Here is a 27,029-nt window from a genome sequence, read left to right as displayed (position 1 = left end):
TGGATACAGTCTAAAAATTTTATTCTCAACCAAATGGTAAAGTTACAGACCCTAAAGATTACTACTTTTTTCTTTTCCCTTAAAAGAGGGAAGAGGAAGGTCAACACTGTAGTAACAAAAGAGCAAGGACAAAATCTGCTTATAACTTACTTCTAGGTTGTTTTTGTTTTGTTTTGTTTTGTTTTGTTTTGTTTTGTTTTGTTTTGTTTGAAAGCCGCCTGCTAGATCCCTTACATTTATTGCTGCCTTGACTGTGGCTCCTGTCTGGATTACCTGTGTAACTCCCATCCTAGAGATTCCCTTTTCTTCTGCCCTTCTTATTTTATTTATCACATCTTACTGTGTTTTTGTTTTGGTAGATTATGTTCTTTGGTAGCTTTCTAAAAGCTTTCTGAGAAGGGTGGATAGGAGATAAATTGAGATCTTGCATATCTAAAAATGTCTGTGTTTCACTCTCAGTGTTTGGCTGTATATAAAATTCTGGTTTTAAAATTTTCTTTCACAATTTTGAAAGAATTTCTCTGGGTTCTAGTTTCTAATACTGCTCTTAAGAAATACTGCTGATCCTTTTGTATGTGGCTTGTTTTTCTTTTTAATTACCTTATATCCCTGATGATCTGACATTCACAATGATGTATCTTTGTGTGAGTCGTTTTTAGTACTTGTGCAGGTAACTCAGTTGGCCCCTTTCAATCTGGAGCCTTATGTTCGGTTATGAGGTTGACAGAGCTTCCTACTCAGGGTGAGGTTGTAGATTTTGAGCATACAGGTGCTACTTTGCTCCCACCACAATAGTGCTAAATTCCTCTAATTTTATCTCTTTCTTTGGTTATTGGGGTCAAATGGCTCACTTCTCGAAGATGTCTCCCTCTGCAAGAAACTAGGTTTCAACTTTTCTCCATTTAGTGAGTTACTGCTCTACCTCCTTTCCATCTTGCTAAAACTTGTGGCTTTTAATCTCTTGTCATGTACTCTTCTTTGCTTATATGGCTTTAAAACTGTTTTATTCCTTTATTATAATTTTAATAGAATTTATTAAGGGAGCTGAGGTTCATTCAACAAATATTTATTGAGTGCTTGCTGGGAACTAGGCATTGCCTGAGATACAGGATATGTGTGTGTAACACACATGTGCGAACACACACACCATATTAAACATGGAGCTCATGGTTCATGTACCTTACAGTCTAGTGGAGATCACGAGTAATAAAAAAAAGACTAAAGTTTACTGCCACTTAGCAATAAATGCCATGAAAAAAACTTAGGAGAAGAGAGTGACATCATTTTAAATGATGAGAGACAATGCCTCAGAAGGGGTGGCATTTGAACAAAGATGAAAATTTGAGTTTCATCTATCATGTTTAACTGGCAGCCCAAATTTTCTTGATATTATAAGAAAGTGAAAATAACATATGTATCTTGGTTTAATTTCAATTCGATAGCTTGTTTTTCTCAAAATTGGGAGAAGTTAGTTTATTTTGAAAGATTGTATTCTATATATAATATTCGTAAAATATTTTCAAGGAGTTCTAGATCAAGGGAAAATAAAGACAAAACTGGCAAACACTAGAAAAATATGACACCTTATCTAAAATGTTAGTGATCCTCAAAGTTGCTAGTTTTTAGCTTTGTCTTTTTGCTTTATCTGTCTTTTCACTCTTCAACTGAAGGAAGTTGTAGTTTTTCATGCCTAAATATTTTTTGAATGACAACTAGTTACTTCTGGTAATTTTATTAAAATGTTTTAAGCCAGTCAGATTGCTTGAATTAGATTGCTTTCATAGGAAGTTAATTATTTTCAGTTAAAATCTTTTAAGATACTACTTGAAATCTTATTTATCTTTAAATGAACGGGAAGGTTTTGATGTGTGCTTTTTTTTTGTTAGAAGATTCCTAAATGTCAGTTCCAGATAATTTAAATCTGTAAAGTGTTTACATTAATTTACTCTGATTAACGTGTTTATCTGATACATAACTTTACTAATAAATTTTAAATGACTTTATTTTAGGTCCTGAAGAGCGACAATTCAAGGGTTTAGGTGACTGTATTATGAAAATAGCAAAATCAGATGGAATTGTTGGTCTATACCAAGGGTTTGGTGTTTCAGTTCAGGGCATCATTGTGTACAGAGCCTCTTATTTTGGAGCTTATGACACAGTTAAGGTAATTTGGTGCTTTCAGTAGTATATATTAAATAAATGGTTTGTTTCTTTTTATTGCTCTAATTAGTAATATGTTCAGCTTGTATGTTTACATTTAATTATAGAAATCAAAATAAATGATGATATAAGAGACATTATAGCCTTCTGTTTAATCTCTATTTTGCCATAACTTAATTAAATTATAACTGTATTATGGCTCTGAGTTTGGATGTAAAGCATACATACAAACATTGAGTTTTTGTACAGTTTGTACTGAAAGATTCAAATAGAAAACATGCTAATTAGGCTTATATCATAATTAAATCTTTGGTATATAGGAAGGCATCTTCTAACAGTTCTTCTGATTTTACATTCACTTTATTATCACTTTTTACATGCATATTATCAGTTTAATATCACTGGAAAGTAGGCAAGGCATAATTAATTAGTTAAATATAGTAAATGCTACTGTAGCTCAGTTATCTATTGGGTACTATTAGATTCTATACTGTATTCTGTAGGTTGTTCTGCAATTTGCCTTTTCATTTCAGATTTTAATAGCACTTCAGTAAGGTAGGAAAGAGAAAGATGTAACAATGGCTACCATTTTTTTTAGCTATTACTTAGTTTTGGAAACTTGTTAAGTATGCTATGTCCTCGCAGTTGTCTACAAGCTTTTAATATACCCCATTTTAAAGATAAATAACGTAGGAATGGCTAAGTAAGTGGCAAGCGTAAATCCCATGCTCTTAATCTCTATATGGAAATGCTTCTGAAAGGAAGCAATGAAATTAATGTCAGTATTATTTACTAAGTAAGATTAAAACTTGAGGGAAATTTTATAATAGTTTTATATTTTATCTCTGCTCTCCATCATTAGTGTAAATGCAGTTGAATGTAGTTTTTACTGTGGTCTGGGCATACTACTTTTAGTTTGTAGTTTATTTTTTAGACAGATTAATAGATAAATGGAAATTAAAGGATCTTATGTATGTTTATTTAATCACAGAAAAATGTATATTTACTCTCCCTCTGCTTTTCTGTTATCACCTGTGGTAGTTGTGAAATTTAGAATGTTTTTCACTAGCTTAGAGCTTTAAAGCTGCTTATCAAATATCATCTGTTAATGGTAACAGGCATTCTTTCATCTTTTCCAACTTTATGAGTAGGAACCATGGACTAATTTTTTTGGTCACTGGCTGCTATCTGCCCTAGTTTTCAGTGCCATTAATAACAGATCTCCTTTAATAGCAAATACGCTATCCTTTTTCAAATATGCTTTAGCCATGTGTGAGATTCTCCTTTCTTGTTGATCTCCTGCTATTATTTTAATCTTTCCACATTAAATCCAGCTGGGTTTTTTTTTATTGCATTTTAAATATAATCCAGCCCTCTTTCATATATTTGTAGAATTATACTCTGACTGAAGATTTAAGATGTTTTGGAAATTTAGATAGTTACTTGATAATCTTTCTTTTCTAGGGCTTATTACCAAAACCAAAGGAAACTCCATTTCTTGTCTCCTTTTTCATTGCTCAAGTTGTGACTACATGCTCCGGAATACTCTCTTATCCCTTTGATACAGTTAGAAGACGTATGATGATGCAGGTACTTCTATCTTATTTGTAAGCTTAATTGAATTTTTCAGTATCTCTGATATTCAGGTATAAATTATTAAAATTTTAGAGAAATTTTGGCTGAAAGTTATAGGCTGTTTGTTTTACTTATTAAAATAAATGCATGCATGACATATTCTGTCTTGCATTCTTTCCTATCCCAAAACAGCCATCATGCAGCAAAGTTTCTTCCATGTCTATTATCAGAACTGAAATGCCTTTCACTCCTATAGCGTGTATTGTTTGGAGGGAAGAGGAGTATGGCAGAGAATGGATGAGCATGTGTCTATTTTAACTGAATATTAGATTAAGTAGAATAAACCCAGTCACAGGCCACTGACATACATAATCATTTGTTGTAATATATTTTAATAAAAGTAAATGATTTTTAACTCCAAGGATGAAAACTTGTTTATAATGATGTATGTTCTAAATATAAATCCCCAAACCAAAATTTTGATGCAGTCTCCATTATTGTTATTTGCTACATTCATTCATTCAGCAAATAATAACCAAGCTATGGTGACACAAATAAAATAAGGCAGAACCTGCACCCAAATTCATAGCATGGTATTGAACGCATACTGTTAATGGTTTAAATAGAAATGTGCATAGGTTCCAGGAATGCAATAGAGGAGGGGTGCCCAAATGCTTAAAGTGATCGGATATGACCTGTTAGAGAGCTAAATCTCAGTAAATAGGTTTTTTCTCCAGACAGTGAGACAGCATTCTCAGCAGAGGGTAAAAAACATACCTAGAGGTATGGCTTGAGAAGTATTAAGTAGTTCAGTATACCCATATGATAAATTTCATGAGGGCAAGTGAAAATAATGAGGCCAGAAAGCTATGTTTATTATGTGCCAGAACTGTCCTAAGCATTTTACACTTTAACTCGTTTAATTCTCAAAACAATGTTGTGAGGTGTAGTTACTATCAATATCCTTATTATCTTCTACACAATGGTCCTGGAAGAACCCAATAAGCCATCTGAAAGAGTAAAACATATCTAACCTATTATGTCATTCATGGAATATTCTTAAAGCTGTTCCTTTTATATCTGTGTTTTCTTCTTGATCTATGTCAAGCTGTAGGTTAATACATTGAGAAACTTTTTAAAATGGAAAATTAATTTGCATATAGACTGTGGATTAGGTAAATGGTACTACATAAATTTTACATTTTCTGATTTTGATAACTGTACTTTGGGTATGAAGGAAAATATACTTATTCTTAGAAAGTGCACACTAAAGTGTTTAAACGTAAGGGGCATGATATCTGTAACTTACTATCAAAATAATTCAGAAAAAAATTGTGTGGGTTTTTAAATATATGTGTGCATTGCTGTATGTATAAAACATAGTACCACTGCTGGATGGCTTCAACAACATAAATTTATTTTCTAACAGTTCTGGAGGTTAAAAGTCTGAATCAAGGGGTCCAGCAGGGTTGGTGTCTTCTCAAATTCCTTTTTCTGTTTCTCTTCTTATAAGGATGGTCATGTTGGATTAGGGCCCACCCTAATAAGCTCATTTAACCTTAATTATTTTTATAAAGACTCTGTCTCTAAATATAGTTGTATTCTGAGGTTAGGACTTCAATATATGAATTTTGTGGGGACACAATTCATAACAGTATTCTTTCAATTTTGTATTTTGATTTTATATCCCACAACTTGTTAAACTCAATATTACAAACCCTAATCTATCTGTACACCCTTTGAAGTCTGTTTTTATTTTAAATACACACAGGTGTTAAATATAATCTGCAAATCAAACTGGGTTTTTTTCCCTTCCTTATCAGTTATTATACCTTTTATTCCTTTTCTTGCCTTTCTGCACTGGTTGAGACCTCTGATTCAATGCTACATGAAAGAAGTAATGACTGGCAACCTGGTTTTGTTCCTAATCTTACTAGGAATGCCTTCAGTGTTACAAAGTTTAATGTTAGCTATGGGTTCTTTGTAATTATGCCTTTATCATTTCATGGCTGTTCCTTTCTGTTTGGATTACAATAATTTTTAATCATAAATAGTGGTCATGTTTTTTACCTAGATGATCATATCATTTCTCTCTTTTCATATGTTAATATATATTTTATTACATTAATTAGTTTTCCAGAGCTAAACCAACCTTATATGCCTGGGATAAATCCAGCTTAGTCATGATTCATGGTATTTTTTTCCCCTTCTGTATTTGATTTGCTAGTTTTTGTTCATTATCTTTGCATACATGGTTTCTGTGACATTGGAGTGTTGTTTTTCTTTCTTGTGTTATCCTAGTCTAATGTTGGTATCAGACCTATGCAAACCTCTAAAAATATGTTGGGGAGTCTCCTCACTTTTTCTCTTCTCTGGAATAATTTCTGTAAAAGTAGAATTAAATGCTCATTGAATGTTTAGTAGAACTCACATATAAAGCCATCTGGACATGGGGTTTTCTAATTTATAGGAAGATTTTCAACAACTGATTGAATATCTTCAGCAAATTTAGTATTATTCCAGTGTTTTAAGGAATTTATCCATTTCTTCTGAGTTTTCAAAATAACTGTCATAAAGTCCTTCATATCATCATCTTGCTCTTTCTTAATCTCTGGGTCATCTGCAGTGATGTTCCCCTTGCCACTTGTAACAATTTGGGGGCCTTTTCATGTTTTTCCTGAAATAATGTGTCCAGAAATTTGTCAAAGTATTTCAGATAACTAACTTTTGACTTTTTATGCTTTCTGTTGGATCTATTGGTTAATTTTAATTTCTCACGGTTAAACTTACCATTCAAGCTGCATCTTACAAATTTAGTTGAGGAGTGGTTATTATTGGGTTTCAAATTTTTTCTAAGATGTGTTTTTCTTAACATCCAAATGTATTTTTCTAGGTATCTTTTTTGCTATTGACTTCTCACTTAATTGCAGTGTGGTGAGAGGATAAATCATGGTATGTGATGCCATTTAAAAAAAATTTTTAAGCCTAACATATGGTTATTTTTCAAGTTGTGCCTGAAAAGTATGAGTATTCTTCAATCAGTGGGTACAATACTCAATATATGACCATTAACTCAACATACTTACTCAACACAGTGTTAATTGTAATCTGTCCTTAGTGCTGAATAAAGTCTGTCTTAAGATAAAACACAATAAGATAATGGCAAACTATTTTTCTTTATATAGAGTGGTGAGGCTGAACGGCAATATAAAGGAACTTTAGACTGCTTTGTGAAGATATACCAACATGAAGGAGTCAGTGCATTTTTTCGTGGTGCCTTCTCCAATATCCTTCGTGGTACAGGGGGTGCTTTGGTGTTGGTATTATATGATAAAATTAAAGAATTCCTTAATATTGATATTAGAGGTAGTTCATCAGGAGATTAAATTGAGAAATGCACATAGTTAACTTATTAAACATAAAAATAACATAGCTGCCATTTGTGTATATTTTGATAGTGTGTTATATTACTGTCAGTATTTTCTTAAAGTACTAATTCTGCAATAAAGCATAGGCTTTTTTTTTCAAGGATTTAAATACTAGAAATTGGAAAAATGTGGTTTCCTTCCTACTTAGAGTCAAATTCACTTTAATGAGAAATCTTACTTATTATAAGTGGTATATGTTATTTATATTCATTTAACATCTTTTCTTAACTTTTGTGATAAAAACTAAAATGTATAATGCTAAAATCAAAGAAATTAAAGTATCTCCTTTTAAAATGATACTCTTTTAAATATAATCTCTCCCCATCTTTTAAAATCATATGATATGACAAATATTTCTTAAAATTAAGCTTATTGGAGATATCATGATAGCTATGGGCATAAGTAAGCTTTCTTCTGTAACATCTATACTAAGGCAGCTCAGTTATTACTGTGTATAGTGTTTATGGTATCACATAGCTTTTAATAAGCACAGATCCTAGATCTGTTCATAAAAAAATTGATAATGACTTTAATGACACTATAAACCTGTAACTGGAAAGGAAAAGATATGAAAATGGCATATCTGCCAACTTTTATCTTTAAAATAAATAAAATCTTGCAAATAAAATCTTGGAACAAAAAATATCCCCTTGAAAATTAGTTTGTGTACTTTGTATTAATGATAATAAAGGAAGTTTAAAACTGTTAGTTCTGAGTTTTATTTTCCTTGATTCTGACTTTATTAAGAAGCAGAGAGTATTATTTTTTCAGAATTGGGAACTGGCTTAAAGACAGAAAAGAGGGTTTCCAGTGTTTTCATACAGGAGTCTGTCTTATTTCTCAGAAATGTTGTAGAAGATAGTACATTTGAAACCCCCAAGACATCAACATTTTAGTGCATAAAGGAATATTAAACTAATGGGGATAAAATATGGGAAGATTTTTATGAGGCTGTGAGTGGGCAAAACCAAAATGAGGTACATGAACTTCCTGTTGCATAGGGCAAAGTATCTTTTTAAGAGAATAATCCAAACTATATGTTTTAATATATTAGTGTTATCACTTGAGAAAAAAATTAACTTTTGAAAACTCATGTTTTCTTACAGTAATCAACATAAGATAAAGTTACAGAAACAAAATAGAATATGTTTTCCTTTCCTTCTACACTATCAGTTCTGTTTACCATAACAAAAGGAAGATTTAAGATGGCCCAAAGAAAAGTGATTAAAATAATACAATATTAGGAATAGTCTCCCATATAAAGTAAGAAAAGATGAAAGTTTTCAATTTGTTCAGGGACATGCTTAGAGGAAAGAAGTCTTTAAAATCCTGAATGGAATGGATAGAGAGCAAACAGAAATTTAATACTAAATTGCTAGACCAGAAGCCTATTCTTTGAAGCCTAGGACATGTATATAGTTAGGACAAAAGAAAATAAAATGTTACTTAGGGGACTGAGACTGAACACACCATGCCTACCAACCACACAAACTGTCCAATAAAGCTGAAAGCTTGGAAGGAGTTTTATTTAACAGAAGCTAAGAAATTAGGCACCAAGCCATAGTAGAGAAGCAGGATTGCCAACCACTTCAAAGCAGTGAATAGAAAAAAGAAAGTCATTTGTGAGAAATCAAAATCCCTAGGCTTGTGCCACAAAGTATAAGATATAAACATAAGCAGTATCTGCGATACAGGAACTACAAACAATTATTAAAAATGTTCTAAGACCAGTGTGACTTCCTCAGGACTCCGATAGAAACAAATACAAAACCCCTTGGACACTTCTGTGACCCAGGGCACATAAAAATCCCACAAAAAAAGCAGCCTTACTGAAGATGAATTTACAGTGAAAACATGATGAATCGTTATGAGGAAACAAGCACTGTATGGCCGGGTTGGTAGATAAAACAGTCAGAATTAAAGAAATAAAGAATGTGATAAAATACTCTAAAACAGACTATAAAATTAGAATGTTTAAAGTGATTAGTAGATTTTTTAAAGGAAGCAAAATAATACAAATAGTACAGTATGAAAGAATAACAGACAAGTCTGAAACAAAATCTAAAAATTTTAAGAGTGCTTGAAATTAAAATATGACAAAAAAAGGCTGAGTCATACAGGTTAGAATAAAGAGACCCTACACATTCTAATAGAGATCCAGAAGAAACTGAAAAAAAGGGGTGAGAGGCAATAATTAAAGGACAATGTCTGAGACTTTGCCAGAATCTAAAAAATCCATCTCCAGGTTATAAAAAGTTCAGAATAATTTTTTAAAAATCCACATTAGACATAATGAAACTACAGAATTTCAAAGGAGAAAAACAGAACTCATGACTTAACAAAGGAACAATATTTAGACTCATCAATAATAATAGATGCCAAAAGATAAGGGACAGTTACTGTCCATCAAGAATTCTTTCAACTAAATTATTATTCAAAAGTTAAGATAAAGAAAGATTTTCAGACCAAAAAAATAACAGTTCACCATTCAGAGACCTTTACTGAAAGAATTACTGAAATAAAACTGAACCCAGAAGGAAGAAGGGAGGCAAGAAGCAATGAAACAAGTTGGTAAACATATTGGTACACCTAAGTAAAAACTGTCTCTAAAAGTTTTGGTGGGAGAAGTAACTTGGTGAATTTGGGAATAGTTTAACCTCTTTCTCATTTTTTTTTGGAAGCCTACACACACTGTGATCTTTCTCCTTGAATTTTTTCAGGGGCCGGCCCTAATGTGGAACTGGGTGTATTACTGTAACTAGGTAGGTAAGTCTGATAATTCTGGTGTGCAATAATTACAAGCCCATGAACACATTTATCTAATACCAGTATAATCAGTAAAGCTTTTTTTAATCTCCATTGCCTACTCTTCTATCCCAAATGTTTGAAAATTTAGGTAGAAGATTCAGCTAAAATGGTAACTAGAAGGAAATTTATGGCTGCAAATAGATGTATTAGAAAATAAGAAAGACTGAAAATTATTGAGCTAGGTGTTAAACTCAGTAGATTAGAGAAAGAACAAAGTAAACGTAAAAGTATAAAAGGAAATAATAGAGCAGATGAACTAGAAAACAAAGACATAATAAGGCAAGAAAGCCAAAAGCAGTTTAAGAAGCCACTAGTGATAGGATCCAAGAAGAGATTCAAATAATATTAAGAATGAGAAAGTTAAATAATCACAAGCTAAGTCCAGTGTATCTAAAAACCATCATGGATGGCATATCAGGTTTATCCCAGGAATACAGGGATATTAGAAAAATCTTATCAATTTATTCACCACATTAACAGATTTAGGGAGAAAAAAAGATCATTTCAATAGATGAATAGCATTTGTTACATTTCAGTATCCACTTAGAAAAACTTCGCAAGAAAAAAGGATAATTTTCGCTTTTTTTTACATCATAAACACAAAAGTATTTACTGTTAAGCATTCGACAAGGATGATCACCACTACAGCTTATATTCAACTTATATTCAACCTTTTACTGGAGATTAGGCAGCATAATTAAGAAAAAATAATTAGGATTAAAAATGGAGGAAAAAATTAGTTATTTCCCAGGCCATATGGTTCTATACACAGAAGATCCAAGAAACTACAAATACTAGAATTTATGAGAATACAGCAGGGTTGCTAGATACATTGATCAATATACAAAAACCAACATAGTTCATATATTCTAGCAAGTGGCAGACCTACCATGTATTGGCTTTTTTGGTGCTAGGCACTGTGGCTTTGCTTACATTATTTAATAATAAAAACAACCCAGTAGGTATGTTTGTTTTCTTCAACAGATTTTGAACCTGGCACTTGGATAATTAAGTGAATTGCCAAAGGTCCTATTGCTAGTAAATTACTGGAGCCTGGGACTACAACCCAAACCTGTGTGACCGCAAGCCTGTCACGCTTTTAGCCAGTAGGTACTCTCACTTCCTCCCAGTAATTGTAAAGAATGGGGTGATAATCCCTTGCTCCTGACCCCAACTGTTTCTTTTTACTGATATTTTAAGTGTTTTTTAATAGGAAACTTACTCTCACACACTCAAGTTGTACAGACAGTATGGGGAAATAAATGATTCTAGGAGAACTCCAGGATATTTTGGAATAAATCTAGAAGGTGGTGGACCTAAAAGGATGATGGCTGAAGAGGGAACTGAGGAGACAGGGTCGAAGCGGCAAGCCTCCCTGTAGCACCAGTCCCGGGTTTCTGTTGGGAGCTGCGCTACCCAACCCCTGCGGGGGCTCGTGCACTGCCTGCTGGGAGGCACTGCGACCACTCCTGCCAGGCGGAGAGGAGAGAGGATGGCGTCGAGTGGAGTTACCGCTTTTCCCGTGTGCTTGTGAGATGGAAGAGAGATGCGAAGCTTTAATGTAGAAAGACCAGGGCCAAAACATTACTGTACAGTACAATTTACTAAGTACTGCCCTTGAAGATGGATTTCATGTACCTCGTAGCAACAGCAGCAGGAGCTATAGCCACCCTTGCTGCTGCTGCTGTTGCAGCATTGATAGTGGTAAAAAGTCTAAGCTCTTATAAGAAGTGGACAAATAAGGATAGTGAGCGTACTAAAAAACCTCGTAAAAAAGTCTCTTTCATGATAACAAATAGGAAACAGGAAACGCACAAGAAACTGGGCGAGAAGAAACAGAAAACCCACGAAGAAGTGAACAACAGGGTACGAGAAACTCACAAAGTAGTGAACGACAGGGAAGAGGAAACCCACGAAAAAGTGAACAAGAAACAGAAAATCTACGAAGAAGTCAACGACAAGGAACAGGAAACCCACGAAGAAGTGAACGAAAGGGAACAGGAAACCCACGAAGAAGAGAACGAGAAGGAACAGGATAGCCAAACTTCGTAAGTGTAAACTAAAACTCGTTTAAATTTCAGACAGACGACAGATGCTGATCAAATGAAGAAAGCAGACAGCTGGACCAGCGGAGGCTCCTTGTCTGCGGACCAAAGGGTAGAGGCTGGAGGCAATGCACAGGCTTGCCGGGTGTCACAGGGACACACAGACGTAAGGTTACTTTCCTATAAAACGTTTGCAGAGGTAAGGGTTGGTGGAGGAGGCTGCACCTTTTAGAATGGTGTGAACGAAGTTACATGAAGGTAAAGTCAGTGTGTGGTTTCATGACGTTGTTTTGCTGTTTCAAGTCCCGGTAAGGAAAAGGGAAAACCCTAAAATGTGTTCACTGATCTTTCACGCCTGATACTGTGGCTTGTTACGAGAAAAGGGCTCTCCCCACCCCCCAATCGGCGGCGCCCCCTGGGGCAAGGCGAGGCCGCCGCCCGCCGCACAATGGGCGCCACCTCACACAGCTGGGCGCGGCGGGCGGGCGGCAGGGCCGCGCGGCCGAACTGCGAGCGCGCCGGCCGGTGGCACATGGGCCCCTCGGGGCGGCGAGGCCAGCGGGTGGGTGTTGGGGCTGCGGGCGGGCACCTCGAAGGGCAAGAGCGAGGCGGCCGCTCCGGGCCAACGCCCGCCAGCCTGCGCGGCCAACTCCGGCAGCCTGGGCAGTGTCCTGCCGCTGTAGAAGGCCTGCCCCTCGGTTGCCAAAACAACCCTAAGGGCTCCTTCCAAACACGTGGGCAAACCGCGGGGCCGGGCGGCTGCTCTCCCCTAGCCCCGCCGCACTGCGCCCAGGTGCCGCGCGGGGGCGAGCGAGCCAGCTCCGCTTCCCCTCCTTCTCTCCTCCCTGATCCTCCCCGCTCCCCCTCTTCTCCCTCCCACTCCCGCTGGCTTAGCTGCCTCCACTTTCCAGATCTTTCTCGAACCCGCAGCTACTCGGACAGCCGTTGCCCGAGTGCTGACGGAAGCAGCCGAAGTCGAGGCCGGGAGCAGCGTCGGCCTCGGAGCAGCATCTCGCGCGCCTCCCCGGCGGCCGAGCGCGCAGGCGCAGACCCCTGTAACTGCCGGTTGGAGGCGGCCGAACCGCAGTAGAGAGAGACCTGGGCGGCAGGGCTGCGGCGCTGGCGGCCTCCACCTCCGAGGTTCCCTGTCGCGCTGTCCTATATTTAATGCGTAGCGACTTCGGGTCATCTCTCCTTTGCGTCTCGTAGGAGTCGCAGTTCCAGGAGCAACAGTCCAGAAGAGGACGCGGTCCCCGCACAGCAGGCTTCAGTACCGTCACCCAGACCATCAGGCGGGATGTCTGTGGTTGGCATTGACCTCGGCTTTCTCAACTGCTACATCGCTGTAGCGAGGAGTGGCGGCATCGAAACCATCGCCAATGAGTACAGCGACAGGTGTACCCCGTAAGTGCCTTGTCTGGTCATAACCCTAAGAAGCGTTTTCTCCCGACCCTTAACGTTTGTCCCGCCTGCTGGTTTCTTGTGATGCTCGGAACTCTTGAGATGACAGGTGCAGTCCATCAATTGCAATCTCTAGAGACCGCGGGGTTGGAGGGCCCAGGTCGGAGGCGGACTTATTCGCGCTGCAAAGCTGCTTTTCCTTCAAGGACAGAGGTCTTAACTCTTAGTTTGCGCATCTCTCCTTTCTGTACCCGCGCACCCCGTCCTCCTGCCCACCACCACGGCCCTGTCCCCCCGGGCCTGCTTTAGTTTTAGGGAAAGGGGTTGGTGTGGGACCGCCTCGAATTCCTGAAAATTGGAGAAACATCCCTGGTTACCCCTAGTGGGGCTTGTGTGGGATTATTGGTCGCGAGAGGGCATCCCCGCTAGCTGAGTAAAAAATTCTTTATTCATCCCTCCTTTCCCCATCTGTCTGCGTGACGGCTTTCTCTTAGAGAATTAAGAAATGGAAGCTTAGACTACATACATCAGAAGATGAGTTGCAAGTTAATCTGCCTCAGAAAGCTTTTTTTTTTTAAGAAGGGGTTGAGGTATGCAGGGTTTTACCCCCGTGTCCTTGAGAATTCGAGGTAGTTTGACCGATTTATAGGGGTGTAGGTTAATGTTGCGTTAATAGGGCGAGCATCAGGAAAGGGAGTCTTTGACCTCACTTATTGGTCATGTATATCCGTTAAAGGAAAGTAATGGAGCCAGAACCTACCAAAAGCGTATTTCTACAGAATGAATCGTTGGAGAGTCAGAGGAGACTGTCCTGTATAAACATGATTGTGGAGTGAATCTATTATGAACACTTGATGAAAGACTTAGAAGGAGTGGCATTATGTCATGGAAACATGTTTCCACATGTTCCATTGTTTCTCTAGTCCGGGAAGTTTGTTAGCAAAGAATATAATTAAGACAGGGATATGAAAAACTAGCTTATTGTCGGCTCCTGTTACCGGTAATTTTATGAGGAAACCAACTGTTAGTGTCTTACTTTCTATGGAAATGTTACTAAACATGTTAATTTTATCCTTCTAAATGGTCCAAAAGATAATACTTTAAATGTAGGACTAGTCTTGTCCAAGATCAGTGTTAAGCTAAGCCTTTAAATGAAATATTACTGTTAAGGAGCGTTGAAGAGTAGCTTATTTGAAGCAGTCTGTGCTTTGGTTTCTTTCAGAGAATATTCTGGGTTTTATATCACCTTTTTCTAGATGTATGTATTATATTCTACTGAAATTTTGGCTGTTTATATTTCAAATATGAACTGTTTATACTACTGTTGGAAATCTTGTTTCTTTTTACATCTTTTTCTGGCTTTTATGCACAGTGTGAAGGTGAAGCAGTAATTGTGAACTGTTTACGACTTCATCTCTACAAAATTTTGTTTTAAGCCACAGCAGATATGGGCTTCTGCCAGAAAAGGAGTAGGAAATTCCACTCTCCTCTTTCAGCAGAGTAAAGGTTAATGGGGCCAGTCTTTGGCTTCAGGGACTTAGCCTATGGAGAAAAAGTGAGAGGTAGGATGGACATTCCCCTAATCATTGAAGCTTTATCCTAAAAGATCAGAAACCAGAATTTAAAACAGATACTGCATTTCCAGGCTCAGAAATCTTAGTAGTGGGTCGATGACTCTTTCAAGAGCCTGTCCAGACTTAAAAGCAGAGTTCTTTAAAAATTAGGCTGCTCATTTGAGTCTTCTAGAAATCTCTTTGTTAATATTCTTAAGCACATTGGCAAATTCTATGTGGCTGAGATTTAATGATTTTTCTGATTTGTGTGTAAGAGAGTCACTACTAACATCTAGATTTAAAGAGCCAAATCCAAAGTAGAAAGTTCTGAAGGTGGAAGGATGTGATTCCTAGCTTGCATCAGCAACTCAGCCCTCCTTTCTGTGTCTGTGTAGTGTCATTTGCCTCTTTTATTGTTACTGAGCTAATACTTCACTATAGTCCAGTGTTCTTACACTGTGGGACTTAAATTATTGTGTGAAAATGTAACCCCTCCTGATCCCTGGATGTTTAATCATTAGATGCCTGTCTTGCAAAAGCCATTATGACTATTATAGGCCTTGTAAGTTTTCTAATATGCTACAGTATTTAATAATAAATATAAACTAGTATTTCAGAACTTTTTTCTGTATCCCAGTTGCTGACATCAAGGTAATAAGACACAGGTATTTCTAAAATGTAAATACATTGTAAAAAAATCCTATTAAAAAAGGGAGGAAATATTTGATTTAGTTGGTGTCAGCATCCAAACTCTTTCACATTTGTTTCATTCTTTAACATACTTGATTATGTATACATGGAAGAATCCCATGTATAAACCAAGAAAGCCAGTTTAATGACAAAGATAATTGCTTAAGTTTTGGTCTGCAATTAAGGGACTAAGGGCAAATAATTAAACCTGTTCTTCAGATTCACTTTCTGTAAATGCTTGTACTAACCTCTCTTATCTCAGGCGTAAGATGAAGAGGGAGAAAAAATTAACATGCATAAATTGAAGAAAGTTATTTTTCTGAATATATTCTTAACTAAAATTATTACACAAATAGTACATGTTCATTGTAGAAGTACAGGCATGTTAAAAGATGAAAATAAAAATTGTAATTTTTCCACCCAGAAATAAAACTTCCAGGTGGTTTTCTTTGTGTGTATTTCAAGAGTAGATTATATGTTATATTTTGTTTGATATCCTCTTTCTATATAAAATACATTTCTATACCATTAGTTTTTATGTTTGTATAATCATTTCTGTCATTTAATTCATCCCTTACTGGCTACTCAGGTTGTTTATATTTTCTTTTTATAAGCAGTGCTGCAATAACTATCTTTGTAACTAAAGTTTTGACCCTTAATTCCTTCAAATAAGTTCCTAGAAGTAGAACTACTGAGTGTGCATATTTTTAAGGCCTTAGATATGTTTGTATTGTTGAAGTATAGGTACAGGGATGGGAATTTCCATCCCAGACTTAATTATATCAGAGCAATTAGTTTCACACGTGGGAAAAGAAAACTGCAGCCAGGAATCCTCATTCAGTATCAGATTAAAGCATGTGGTCAACTAAAACATGCTGCCTGAATTGATAATGGTGATTTCTGTGTGCCATGCATTGTGCTTGCACTGTCATACATGTCACACCAATTCTATGAGTTTGGAAATACTAGCTATCTTTTTCTGTAGGAAGCCTTAAGCAAAGTTAGTATCTTGGCCAAGAACTAGTAAGCAATGAAATGGATTCAGTTTCATGTTTCTTTGACCCCAGAACCCTAATGTCCTTACATTATCTTCTGGCATATGGACAGTATATACATACTGGGTTAGTGAGGAATGTAATGATCAAACTTATTTTACAATAAGAAAAATAGGTTTTTTTAATGAAACTATTTCAAGATGTTTTTGTTAGGTGTATGTATTTGTTATATCAAAAAAATTCTGTAGGATTGGGGGGAGGGTATAGCTCAAGTGGTAGAACGCATGCTTAACATGCACAAATACCTCCTCCAAATATAAAAAATAAATAAATAAACCTAATTACCTCTCCCTCATAAAACAAAGGAAAAATAGCAAAACAGAATTCTGTAGGATCATATATAACATTCAGTTCTCCGATTTTTGTCTTCATTACTTTTTCCCTGTTTCTTTACCAGTGTATTTATAATCTGAAAATATGGCAAAATATTATTTATACACTACATCTCAGATATGTGAGACGTCCTCTTCAGTGCACAAAAGTAGAAATCACTTACTTATTGAGGATTGAAAATAAATATTTTTGCACAAAGGAAATGCCAAACCCCAGACATTAACAGTGCTAGTTGGGTAGGAGGAATTCTTAAGGTGATAGCAGTTTGGGGCAGGAGAAGAGTTTTACATTTTTAATTAAATATTCTTTGTACTATATGAATTGGTTTTGTTTGTATGTTTTACTATGAGTTTATGTTAACTTTGATTTAAAATATTTTAAATGCTGAAGAACTACATAAAGTAAATCTCCCCTTGTCTCTTCCCAACCATCTCCTAAACTTTAGTGTGTATATTTCTATATGTATGTGAGTACATATATATGTATATAACTGGGATGTTTTTCTTTCTTTTTTTTTTTTAACAAAAGTAGAATTACATTATACATATTTTGCAATTGCTTTTTTCAAAATATATTGTGGTCATCTCACACTTGCTCATTTGGCTCTAATTTACTTTATTCTTTTTAATGGCTGTACAGTATTCTGTTGATAGGTACACTACTATTGGTGTACATTTCAAAGTATTTTGCTGTTGACAAAAGATTCAATGAAGTCCCTCCCCCCCTTTTTAAATGAAATTGTGCCTAAATGTGTGGAAGGGCAGATGTCTCACAATTTAGCATGACCAAAGCTAGGACTATAAAATCTTCTAGTATGAATATTATCCACAAAATAAAGTGACTCTCCAGTCATTGCCATGAATTTGTGGGTGAAAAAGTCTGAAAAGTTTCTAGCAGGCAAGGAATGATAGGTACAAATTACATAATCAGTGTTATGAGTTTAAGATGTTTAACATGCCATTGGTAGTCTTTTTAGTATGTGGTCATTATAATACAAATTAATGAGCATGGCTGTGTTCTGATAAAACTTTATTTACAAGAATAGATGGCAAGGGGTAATTTGCAAATCTCTATTCTAGGCAGTCATAATCAAAATACTCAAAATTATTGTGCATTGCTATTTGTCTTTGAACTGGTGAATTTTAAGTAGGATAACCAATGTATCTATATTAATGTCTGATTTCTGTTAATGGTTTCAAGTTATGAACTTATATAATTTGTGATTTATTACTAAAAGCATTTGGAAACTCAAAGGAATTATTATTTTTACATGCTAAAATGTTTTTATTGTCCATATTGAAAGATTGGAAAGTTTGTATTACTAAATCATATATGCTTGAAAGTCTTACCTTTCTACGTAGCAAGCTAGAAAGGAAATGGCAACAATAAGTCCTTTTGAGAACATTCCTCCCCCACCTCTTCTAGGGCAGTTTTTTTTCTGGATAGTTAAGTTCGAGAAATAATAACCAGATGTTTTCTTTACTGTAGAAAGTCTCAGATCCCTTAATTTTCTTTACAGGCATTGAAACATTTCTAAGAAAAGAATGTTACCCCCAATTTATTTGAACCTCTAAGGGATTATTTTGTACAGAACACTATTTTGGATGTGATGCCCTAGGCCAGTGGTTCTCAACACGAGATTTTGTTCCCTAGGACACATCTGACTATCCGAAGATATTTTTGGTTAACACACAGTGGGAGGGAGAAGGGAGGAGGGCTACTGGCATCTAGAAGGTAGAGTCCAGGGATGCTTCTAAAATCCTGTGGTGTACAGAATAGCCCAAATCTCCCAACAAAAATTTGGCCTAAAATGTCAGTAGTACAAAGGTTGATAAATCCTGCTCTATAGCCATCTTGGCAACCATAGTTGAAAGTAGTTGCTCAGCAGTTGACAGTTCGATTCAGAGCCAAATTGGCCCTGTCTGGAGCTGACCTCTTGATGTAAACCATTTGACTGTCTCTCATATCAATTCAGCTATTGTCTTCCTTAGCATCTACTGAATGATAGCAGAAGAGGCTATAAATAGTCATTGTGATCTTATGGAACTGGCAAAGGAAAGCAGAAATTTTTTAAATAGGGCTATTTTAAAGTGGGAAGATCAAGAGGTTTTGAATCCTTAGTGGAGATTTATAAAGAAGCAAACAAATTTAGAGTGGTGACCTCTTAGGTGAGAAGTCTCATAGTGCTGTCAGTATGTTATTTTCTCCAACCTCACCATGCTTGGCCTTATAAAAACAGGTTTTATAAGAGAGAAAATAAATCTAAAATTTTAGGGGAAAATAACAAATAACAGCTTTCTTGAAGTAACATTCTGTCATTTGATTTTTATGCCCTTTACTAAAAGCGGTACAGAACATTTAGAAGTTTTGCTTGTTTGTTTAGAATTTTGTGTCATTCTCTGAAAATCTAGGACTACTACTATGGTGGCAACATCAGACTGGATGTTATAGATTTAAGCTGCATTGTAAAAATTTTTTTCCTTTTAGGTACAAAATGCAATTTCTAAATAGTAGTTGAAATAACCTGTTAAAAAGTGTAATATAATTGGATAATGTGATAGATATTTGGATAAACTGTTGAATATCCTTTTTATAAAAACTTTCATATCAACTTAATGTGTGGTATAATATATCTGTTTCCCTTGGTATTACTGAAAGTGAGGTAGAAGTTTTGAGAGAGGATAGGTGTTTAACTTATTTTGATTTTCCTGAGAATCCTTGGCAGATAATTTATTTAATGGCTGTGTCCTAGAATCTTTTTGAAAAAAAGCTGAAGAAAGGATTTTGAAGACCTTCAGTACGTGAGGAGAGTTTTCTGTGTGTTGAAACTGGGTATTTCCAAGCTGTAACATTAAGTTTTTTACACTTTAAAAGTTGTCTGCTTTTAATTTCAGAGAATATCTGATAATGGTAACTGTTTATCTTTCTTTGTGAAGTGATATAGGTGGAAGCATATTTCAATATTTATATGATTTAAATGATAGTTGAATTGGTCTTATTTGGATTTAAATGTTCTAACAAGTTACCCTTGAGAATCAACCTTGGAGTAAAATTTTCTGTGCCTTGAAGTGATGGTAGCCTCATACTGAAAACTTAAAAGTATTCAGAGAGGAATCTGAATAATGGAGTCGAGACCAAGACGGATTATAAACTAGGCTAAGAGATGGCAAATCAACATTTTCTGTGAGTTCTAGGATTGTACTCACATAGATTGCCATAATAGATATGCAGATATCCACTCTGGCAGAGACCATGTTGAATTCAAGGAGTTATTTGCAAGAGATGTTAAGATATCATCTGAACCACTGATTCTTACTGTATCCTTATTTTCCTGTTTTCACCAGATCACAATGAAAGAAAAGTAACTTCCATTTCCTCTTACATCTGTTCATCACATTTGACGTTTTAATTCTAAATATGTATCTGCTTGGATGTCTCAAAGGTAGCTTCATCTCAGCATATCCAAAATAGAACTTTTGCTGGTCTAGCCCCAAATGGGTCTCTCTCGCAGTGTTTCTGTCTCATTGCATGGTACCACTGTATACTCTCTTATGGAAACTAGAAACCTAGACATTATTCATGCTGCTTTCTATTATCTATTCCAGTACTATTCAATAAAAATAGATATAATGTATGTGAGTGACATACATAATATTAAATGTTCTAGTAGTTACATAAAAAGATAAAAACAGGCAAAATTAATTTTAATATACTTGATTCAGTGCAGTATATTCAAAAACTTATTTCAACATATAATCAGTATTTTAAAATTAATAAGATATTTTAACATTACTTTTTAAATTTTAAATCTTCAAAATCCAGAGTGTATTTCACACTTAAAGTAAGTACATCTTAATTCAGACTAGCCTCATTTCACGTGCTTTATACACATGAAACACACGTGTCTAGTGGCTGCCGTATTGCACAGTGAAGATCCAGTTCATCACCAAGCCGTTTGAGTTTAGCTTCTAAATATCTCTTAATTGCTTTTCCTTCTTTCTCAGCTGCCACTATCCTGGTAGAGATTATTGATAATTTCTAGCTCTCCTCCCATTACTCTAGTTAAAATGATCTCCACAGACACTCCCCTCTTGAATCTATCATTTACTCTTCCTTCAAGTGTCATCACTTTCTCAGGTAAGCCATTCCTGATCCCCCTCTTTTGGGTCAGTTCCTGCTGTTACCTTCTTTCATTGCACCATGTGTACCCTTTGTTGTACCACATTGTTTACCTTCTTTTGTGAGTCTTCAGCAGTGTAAGTTCCAGGAGAGCCCAAACTATGTATTTTTCCCTTGCTATTAATAATTCTAGTACCCAACAGAGTGCCAGACATCTAGTAGTTACTCAGCAGTCATCTGTTAAATCGACTAAATGAACTTACCTGCCTGCCTTCCCTGAAAAATCCAGTGTCCCCAGTGTAAGTGTCTTGTCAAGCCCTTGAAAAGCACTGTTCTGGGATCTTTCCTTTTCAGTTTGTATTATGTATAAGCATGAAGTGTTCTTTCCATTGTTCAAAAACCTTTAATGGACTCTCATAACCTACTTAAATATATTTCAAATTTATAATACGTCATTTTTGTGTAATCTGGCCCTAATACTATCTACAAAAATGTCCTATAAAACTAGCCAAGTTGTGTTCTTCCTTGTTTCCAAATTAGTGTACCCTTAGGAGCCATCTTCCCATTCATTCAGTAATTCATTCTTTGGCTGTGTACCAGATAATGATCTAGACCAGTGCTATCCAGTAGAACTTTCTATTCTACTATGTATGTTTTATGTATTTTCTGTTTTCTGTATATCCACTAGCCATATGTAGCTGTTAAAGTACTTGAGAGTTGGTTGTTGAGCCCTTGAAATGTAACTAATGCTGAGGAACTGAATTTTTAATTTTAGTCAGTTTAAATTTTATTAGCCACATGGAGTTCACACTCTAGTGTGGAGATATAATCAGTAAAACAATAAATTGTATAAGATGGTGATACATTATGGAGAAAAATACAATTGCGTAAACAAATGTATGTGTTGGGGAGGAGCAAGAATGTTATTTATATAAAACAGTCAGAAAAGGTGTCTGATAAGCTGACATTTGAGCCAGAAACACGAGAGAGCTCAACCCACATGTTCTAGAAAGAGAGAACAGCGTGTACAAAGGCCCTGAGGTAGAAGTGTGCTTGCCCTGTTCTAGACATGACAGAGACCTGTGTGCCTAGATTGAAGTTGTAGGTTAGAGCAGCTAAGAAACAAACCATGAAGGGCTGTATTGACTGTTGGGAAGACTTAAGCTTTTATTTTGTAAGACAGGACAGACACCATTGGCGGGTTTTTAGCAGAAGAGTTTCAGGATCTTAGTCTTTAAGAGAATCACTTGGGCTGTCATATTGAGAATATGCCAGGAATGTCCTTTTCCACAAAACAGATACATATTAAGATGCATTCTCTTCTTTAAAGTCTTAATTCAGAAATTACATCTAATTCTACTTGATTTTTCTAAATCTTACTGTCTAGAAGTGATTATTCGTTTTCTGCTAGCATCGTTCATAATTTTATTTTGTATGTTGATTTTTTTTAATAGACAATTCTTCAAGGACAGTGATTGTAACTGGTATATATAATGCCTGTAGATATTTGGTGATTAAATGAATTATTACCTGTAATTATGATTGAAGCCATGGACAAACATTTTCTTGAATCAGCATAAAATGGTATTTTGATAAAAGTGTTACTCTTTGCTTGCTTTTATAAGCAGAATAAGATTTAAATACAGTAATTAAAACAGCAGTCATACTGTTCAAAGCATTTACCTATATTTACTCATTTAATCCTCACATGGCCCTATGAGTAGGTATTATTATCATTGCTCTCTTCCAGATGGGAAACTGAGGCAAATAACAGATAGGTAATTTCCATAGGTTACTTAGCTGTTACGTGAGAGCCAGGATTTAGATCCAGGCAGTCTGGCCTTACTGAATACAGATAACTGTTTTAGAAAGTCATAGACCAGTAGAATTTGGAAAACAATTTTGGGACCAACGTAGTGTTGCTAACTATTAGCACATTTTTTAAAATTCTAACATGTATTCTGATCATTATTCCATTACTTAGAAGAGCTTGAAAATTATGTAAAACTCTGATTTCAGTAACCTATTTTTTAAAATAATACTCTATTAATCCTTCAAATTCATTTTTGTATTAAGAGAAGCAGAATAATAACACATTAATATAAAAATACCTTGGGAACAAACTTGTTTTTTCCTTTTTAGGGCCTGTATATCTTTGGGATCGAGAACGCGAGCCATTGGAAATGCAGCTAAGAGCCAGGTAAACTGTTACTGTGGATGTTTTGACTTATAGGAAGAATTAATACTGGTAACTAAGCTCCCATTTTATATATTTAAGAGTGAAAAAAGAGAAGGAGGAAGATGACATATCTAACATCTTTGTATTTTATTAGATGTATTTTGCTTTGGGTTGTAAAATATTTCTTGAATTTTATTTTTTAAAAAATTTTTAGTTGTGAAGCTTAGTTGTAAGGTTTTGGTTGTGAAGTTGTACTACCAAATGGCATCAGTTTTTCCTTGTATGGCCACTTCCTATGAGGGATATCCTATGTAGGATATATGCCCTACCACAAGTGAGCAATGTCTTTGTAAAAGAAGGTGGGGAAAATGGAGAAACTGATTTCCAGAGTAATCCCATGTGGCTACTACTTTACATGGAATCTGTTTAAGTATTCATATTTCTAGGCTTCTGAAATTCTTTTGAGTAAAACATTCATATTTAAAAATGTTCCATGGTATAGATTCATTTTCCTTGGATTTTGTTTATTGTCATAAATCAAAAGCCCTCAAGACTTATTTCTTTCTTTTTAATATATACCTGGGTCTTCTTTTCTTTATTAGAAAATAACTGTTTAATGGGCCTTTTTCCTCATGACTTTGTAGGAGTAATTTACTCATTAATCCAGGAATTTTTGCTTAAGATTTTTATCAAGATTGCCTCAAAGTTGGCCTATGTATGAATATGGTTCCCCCCCCCTTTTCCATTTTCATATTGCACATAAACAAATGTTGTTTGTGCCAAAAAGACCCCTTCACTAAAGTTTACATCTCATATTTTGGCTGATCTTCTAAGTGTATTGTAGACCTTCTAAGTTAGCAAACTAAGTTATTTTTCCTAAAGAGCTAGAGAGATCAACATGGTAATTCAGTATCCCTGTAGTTTTCATCTTATAATTGAAGATCAAAATCTGTTTGGCTTTAAAGGTTGCTAAGAGGACAATAACTGGATCCCAGTAATATTCTATAGTTTGAACTACATGTTCTAGGTAAAGAAAGAATTACTCTGCCAAAATACAAGCTATTTATAAATTAAAATACTTTAACTTAGCACCATGCTATATGGAAAGAGTTTTAATTTTCTTGCCTAGGAGCAATACTCAGCAATGGAAGCGACGTAGTACATGAGAAATTTCACGGAGAATAAGATAGTAAGAGTAAAAGAAAAACATGGTGATAAAAAAATATAGTTTAAATAAAAACACAAATGAAAATTCAAAGAAAGAAATCAAAGATACTAATTTATTAGCACAAAAGTGTTGAGGAAAACCAAAGAGGTGAGTTGTAGATAGGTTTTCATTATATTATTTGAAAAGTTTTCAGTTTTGTTCTTTTTCGAAGACATCAATTTTGAATCTAACATTCCTAGGTTAGGTGGAGAGTTTGAGGGGCAATAATTTTACCATCAGTTTGAAACCAGAAAAATGATTGTGTGTGATTCTGAACTTCATTGTGTAGGATAAGTAGACTTGGTCGTTCTCAAGTATTACCACAGTGTTGATTTTGCATTCATTAAGTAATTGATAAATAAAAGTGTTTACTGCCAACAGATAGTCACAAATGTAAGAAATACGATTCATGGTTTCAAAAAGCTTCATGGGCGATCATTTGATGATCCTATTGTGCAAACTGAAAGGATCAGGCTTCCCTATGAGCTTCAGAAGATGCCTAATGGAAGTGCAGGAGTTAAGGTAAGCTTATAGTACCAGAAAGGACATATATATTCAAACTAAAGAAACCAAATACGATAATATTGCCTATTTGTAATTTAACTCTTTTCCTCTGGATGCAGTACATACATGCCAAAATACAGGCAGTTTTTGTAGTATGCTTTAGTGAATGCCAAAAAAATCTAATTTAGAATAAGATTATCTTATTCTTATTATAAGATTATTACCTTTTTTAACTCTAAATACTTTTATTGTCTGGAAAAAAGGATTATTATTTGGAGAACTTTTAGAGGTGAACCATTTTTGAGGGATAAAGGCAGAGGCATGTGATTTAGAGAAATAGACCCAAAAAGTATGTTAATTGCTCTAATGAGTTTTCTCTGATTTAGAATCTTATATTAAGAAGTATTAAAGCAAACTCTTTTTCCAAGTAAGAGGTGGATTCTGGTTTTTTATTTCTACATCTTCAGGCAGAAAGTTGTAGATTAGTTAACAAAAACTAACAGAATACCCCAAAACACATAAGAGTTACCATATAACCCAGGAGTTCCACTCTTAGGTATATACACAAGAGAACTGAACCGTATGTGCACACAAAAATTTATTCAATAGTGTTCATAGTAGCATTATTCATTGATAGCTAGAAGGTAGAAGCAATGTAAGTGTCCATCAGCTGATGAGTAGATAAACAAAATATGGTATAGCTATCCAGTGGAATATATTATTTGGCCATAAAAAGAAGTGAAGTACTGATAATGTGCTATAACACGGATGAACCTTGAAAACATGCTAACTGGAAAGAAAAAAAAAGCCGGATATAAAAGGCCACATATTGTATGATTCCATTTATATGGATGTCCAGTATTGGGCAAATCAGTAGACACAGAAAGCAAATTTATGGTTGCTAGGAGTTAAGGGTAAGAGGGAAAAGGTCCCTTTACAACTACTATGGCTTTTTAGGGTGATGGAAATGTACTACAATTGATGTTAATCAATGTACAGCTTGACTATACTGAACACCACTGACTTGTACACTTCAGAAGTATAAACTTTATGCTATGTGAATTATATTTCAAAGGTAAAAATTTAATAGCTAACTTTAAATTTGATATATGTTTTAAGGCTGTTCACGTATTTCCATGTTTAGAAGAGGGTCTGACTACAGGATGGATGATGAGTTGTAGTAAGGAGACATGAGGCTGTTACAGTCGGTCAAAGAAGACACCATGAGAGGTTAAAGACAAGTTGAAAAATTGTGAATTAATATTTTAGGTGAAATTCTGGATCAAGGGTTGCTGACTCGATAGCTGGATAGGTTATGATAGCAATAAATGAGATAATAATATTCACATATCCTTTAGATCTGATAAGTTCTGGTTAATGACTACATGGTGCAGTTTTATTCTAAACTACTTAAATTATGTTGCTTTTATTCTTTAAAAGAAATTTAAAAATCATGCTTTGTAAGTAGTTTGAGAAAAACATTATTTTTAAAGAAAGTCAAAATCTAATTTTTAAGTAATAAAATTCTTATGCGGCGTAGTGAGTACATGTAAGCTAGTTAAAGAGGCTTTGAAAAGATGTCAATCCTGTGTTGACCTAAGTTTCTTCATCTTTTGAAGACTGAAAATCTTTAGCGTTTAACTCCTCAAGCACTTTATACATTTAGTTTTTTCAACATTTGTTTGAATATACTTTATTTCATCTAACTTTTATATTCTTAAAAAATACTGTATTGTTATGTCTTCTATAATCAGATTGACACATGGTATTTGTTCATTTTCCCTCATTTCAGTGTGCTTGCTTTCTTCTCATATTTAAAGACTAATTGCATGTAATACTTGGTTTTGAACTTGCAAATTAATTTGGAAACAAATAGATACCAATTTTAGGTCTGTTTCAGAGTAAATTTTACAAGATTATTTATATGTATTTATGTACCTATATACATACATACATTGTGATGCTTGAGAGA

The 27,029-nt window shown here is 35.1% G+C and overlaps 2 protein-coding genes across 2 annotated transcripts in view; both read left to right on the top strand.

The window, feature by feature from the left end:
• SLC25A31 (solute carrier family 25 member 31) overlaps nt 1–11,238 on the top strand; it is a 28,080-nt gene extending 16,842 nt beyond the window's left edge. The window contains exons 4-6 of the mRNA XM_010952568.3: nt 2,010–2,164; nt 3,625–3,750; nt 6,921–11,238. Of these exons, the coding sequence (XP_010950870.1) occupies nt 2,010–2,164; nt 3,625–3,750; nt 6,921–7,121 (482 nt within the window). The 3' untranslated portion in view covers nt 7,122–11,238. The remainder of the gene's footprint in view (nt 1–2,009; nt 2,165–3,624; nt 3,751–6,920) is intronic.
• A 461-nt stretch (nt 11,239–11,699) lies between these two features.
• The window catches only part of HSPA4L (heat shock protein family A (Hsp70) member 4 like), a 50,585-nt gene continuing 35,255 nt past the window's right edge, over nt 11,700–27,029 (top strand). The window contains exons 1-4 of the mRNA XM_010952569.3: nt 11,700–12,019; nt 13,226–13,420; nt 23,310–23,367; nt 24,935–25,075. Coding sequence (XP_010950871.2) covers nt 11,757–12,019; nt 13,226–13,420; nt 23,310–23,367; nt 24,935–25,075 — 657 coding nt within the window. The 5' untranslated portion in view covers nt 11,700–11,756. The remainder of the gene's footprint in view (nt 12,020–13,225; nt 13,421–23,309; nt 23,368–24,934; nt 25,076–27,029) is intronic.

This window comes from Camelus bactrianus, chromosome 2, assembly GCF_048773025.1.
Source record: "Camelus bactrianus isolate YW-2024 breed Bactrian camel chromosome 2, ASM4877302v1, whole genome shotgun sequence".
NCBI lineage: Eukaryota > Metazoa > Chordata > Mammalia > Artiodactyla > Camelidae > Camelus > Camelus bactrianus.
Note: the sequence above shows the minus strand (reverse complement) of the source record. Positions and strands in the feature narration are given on the sequence as shown.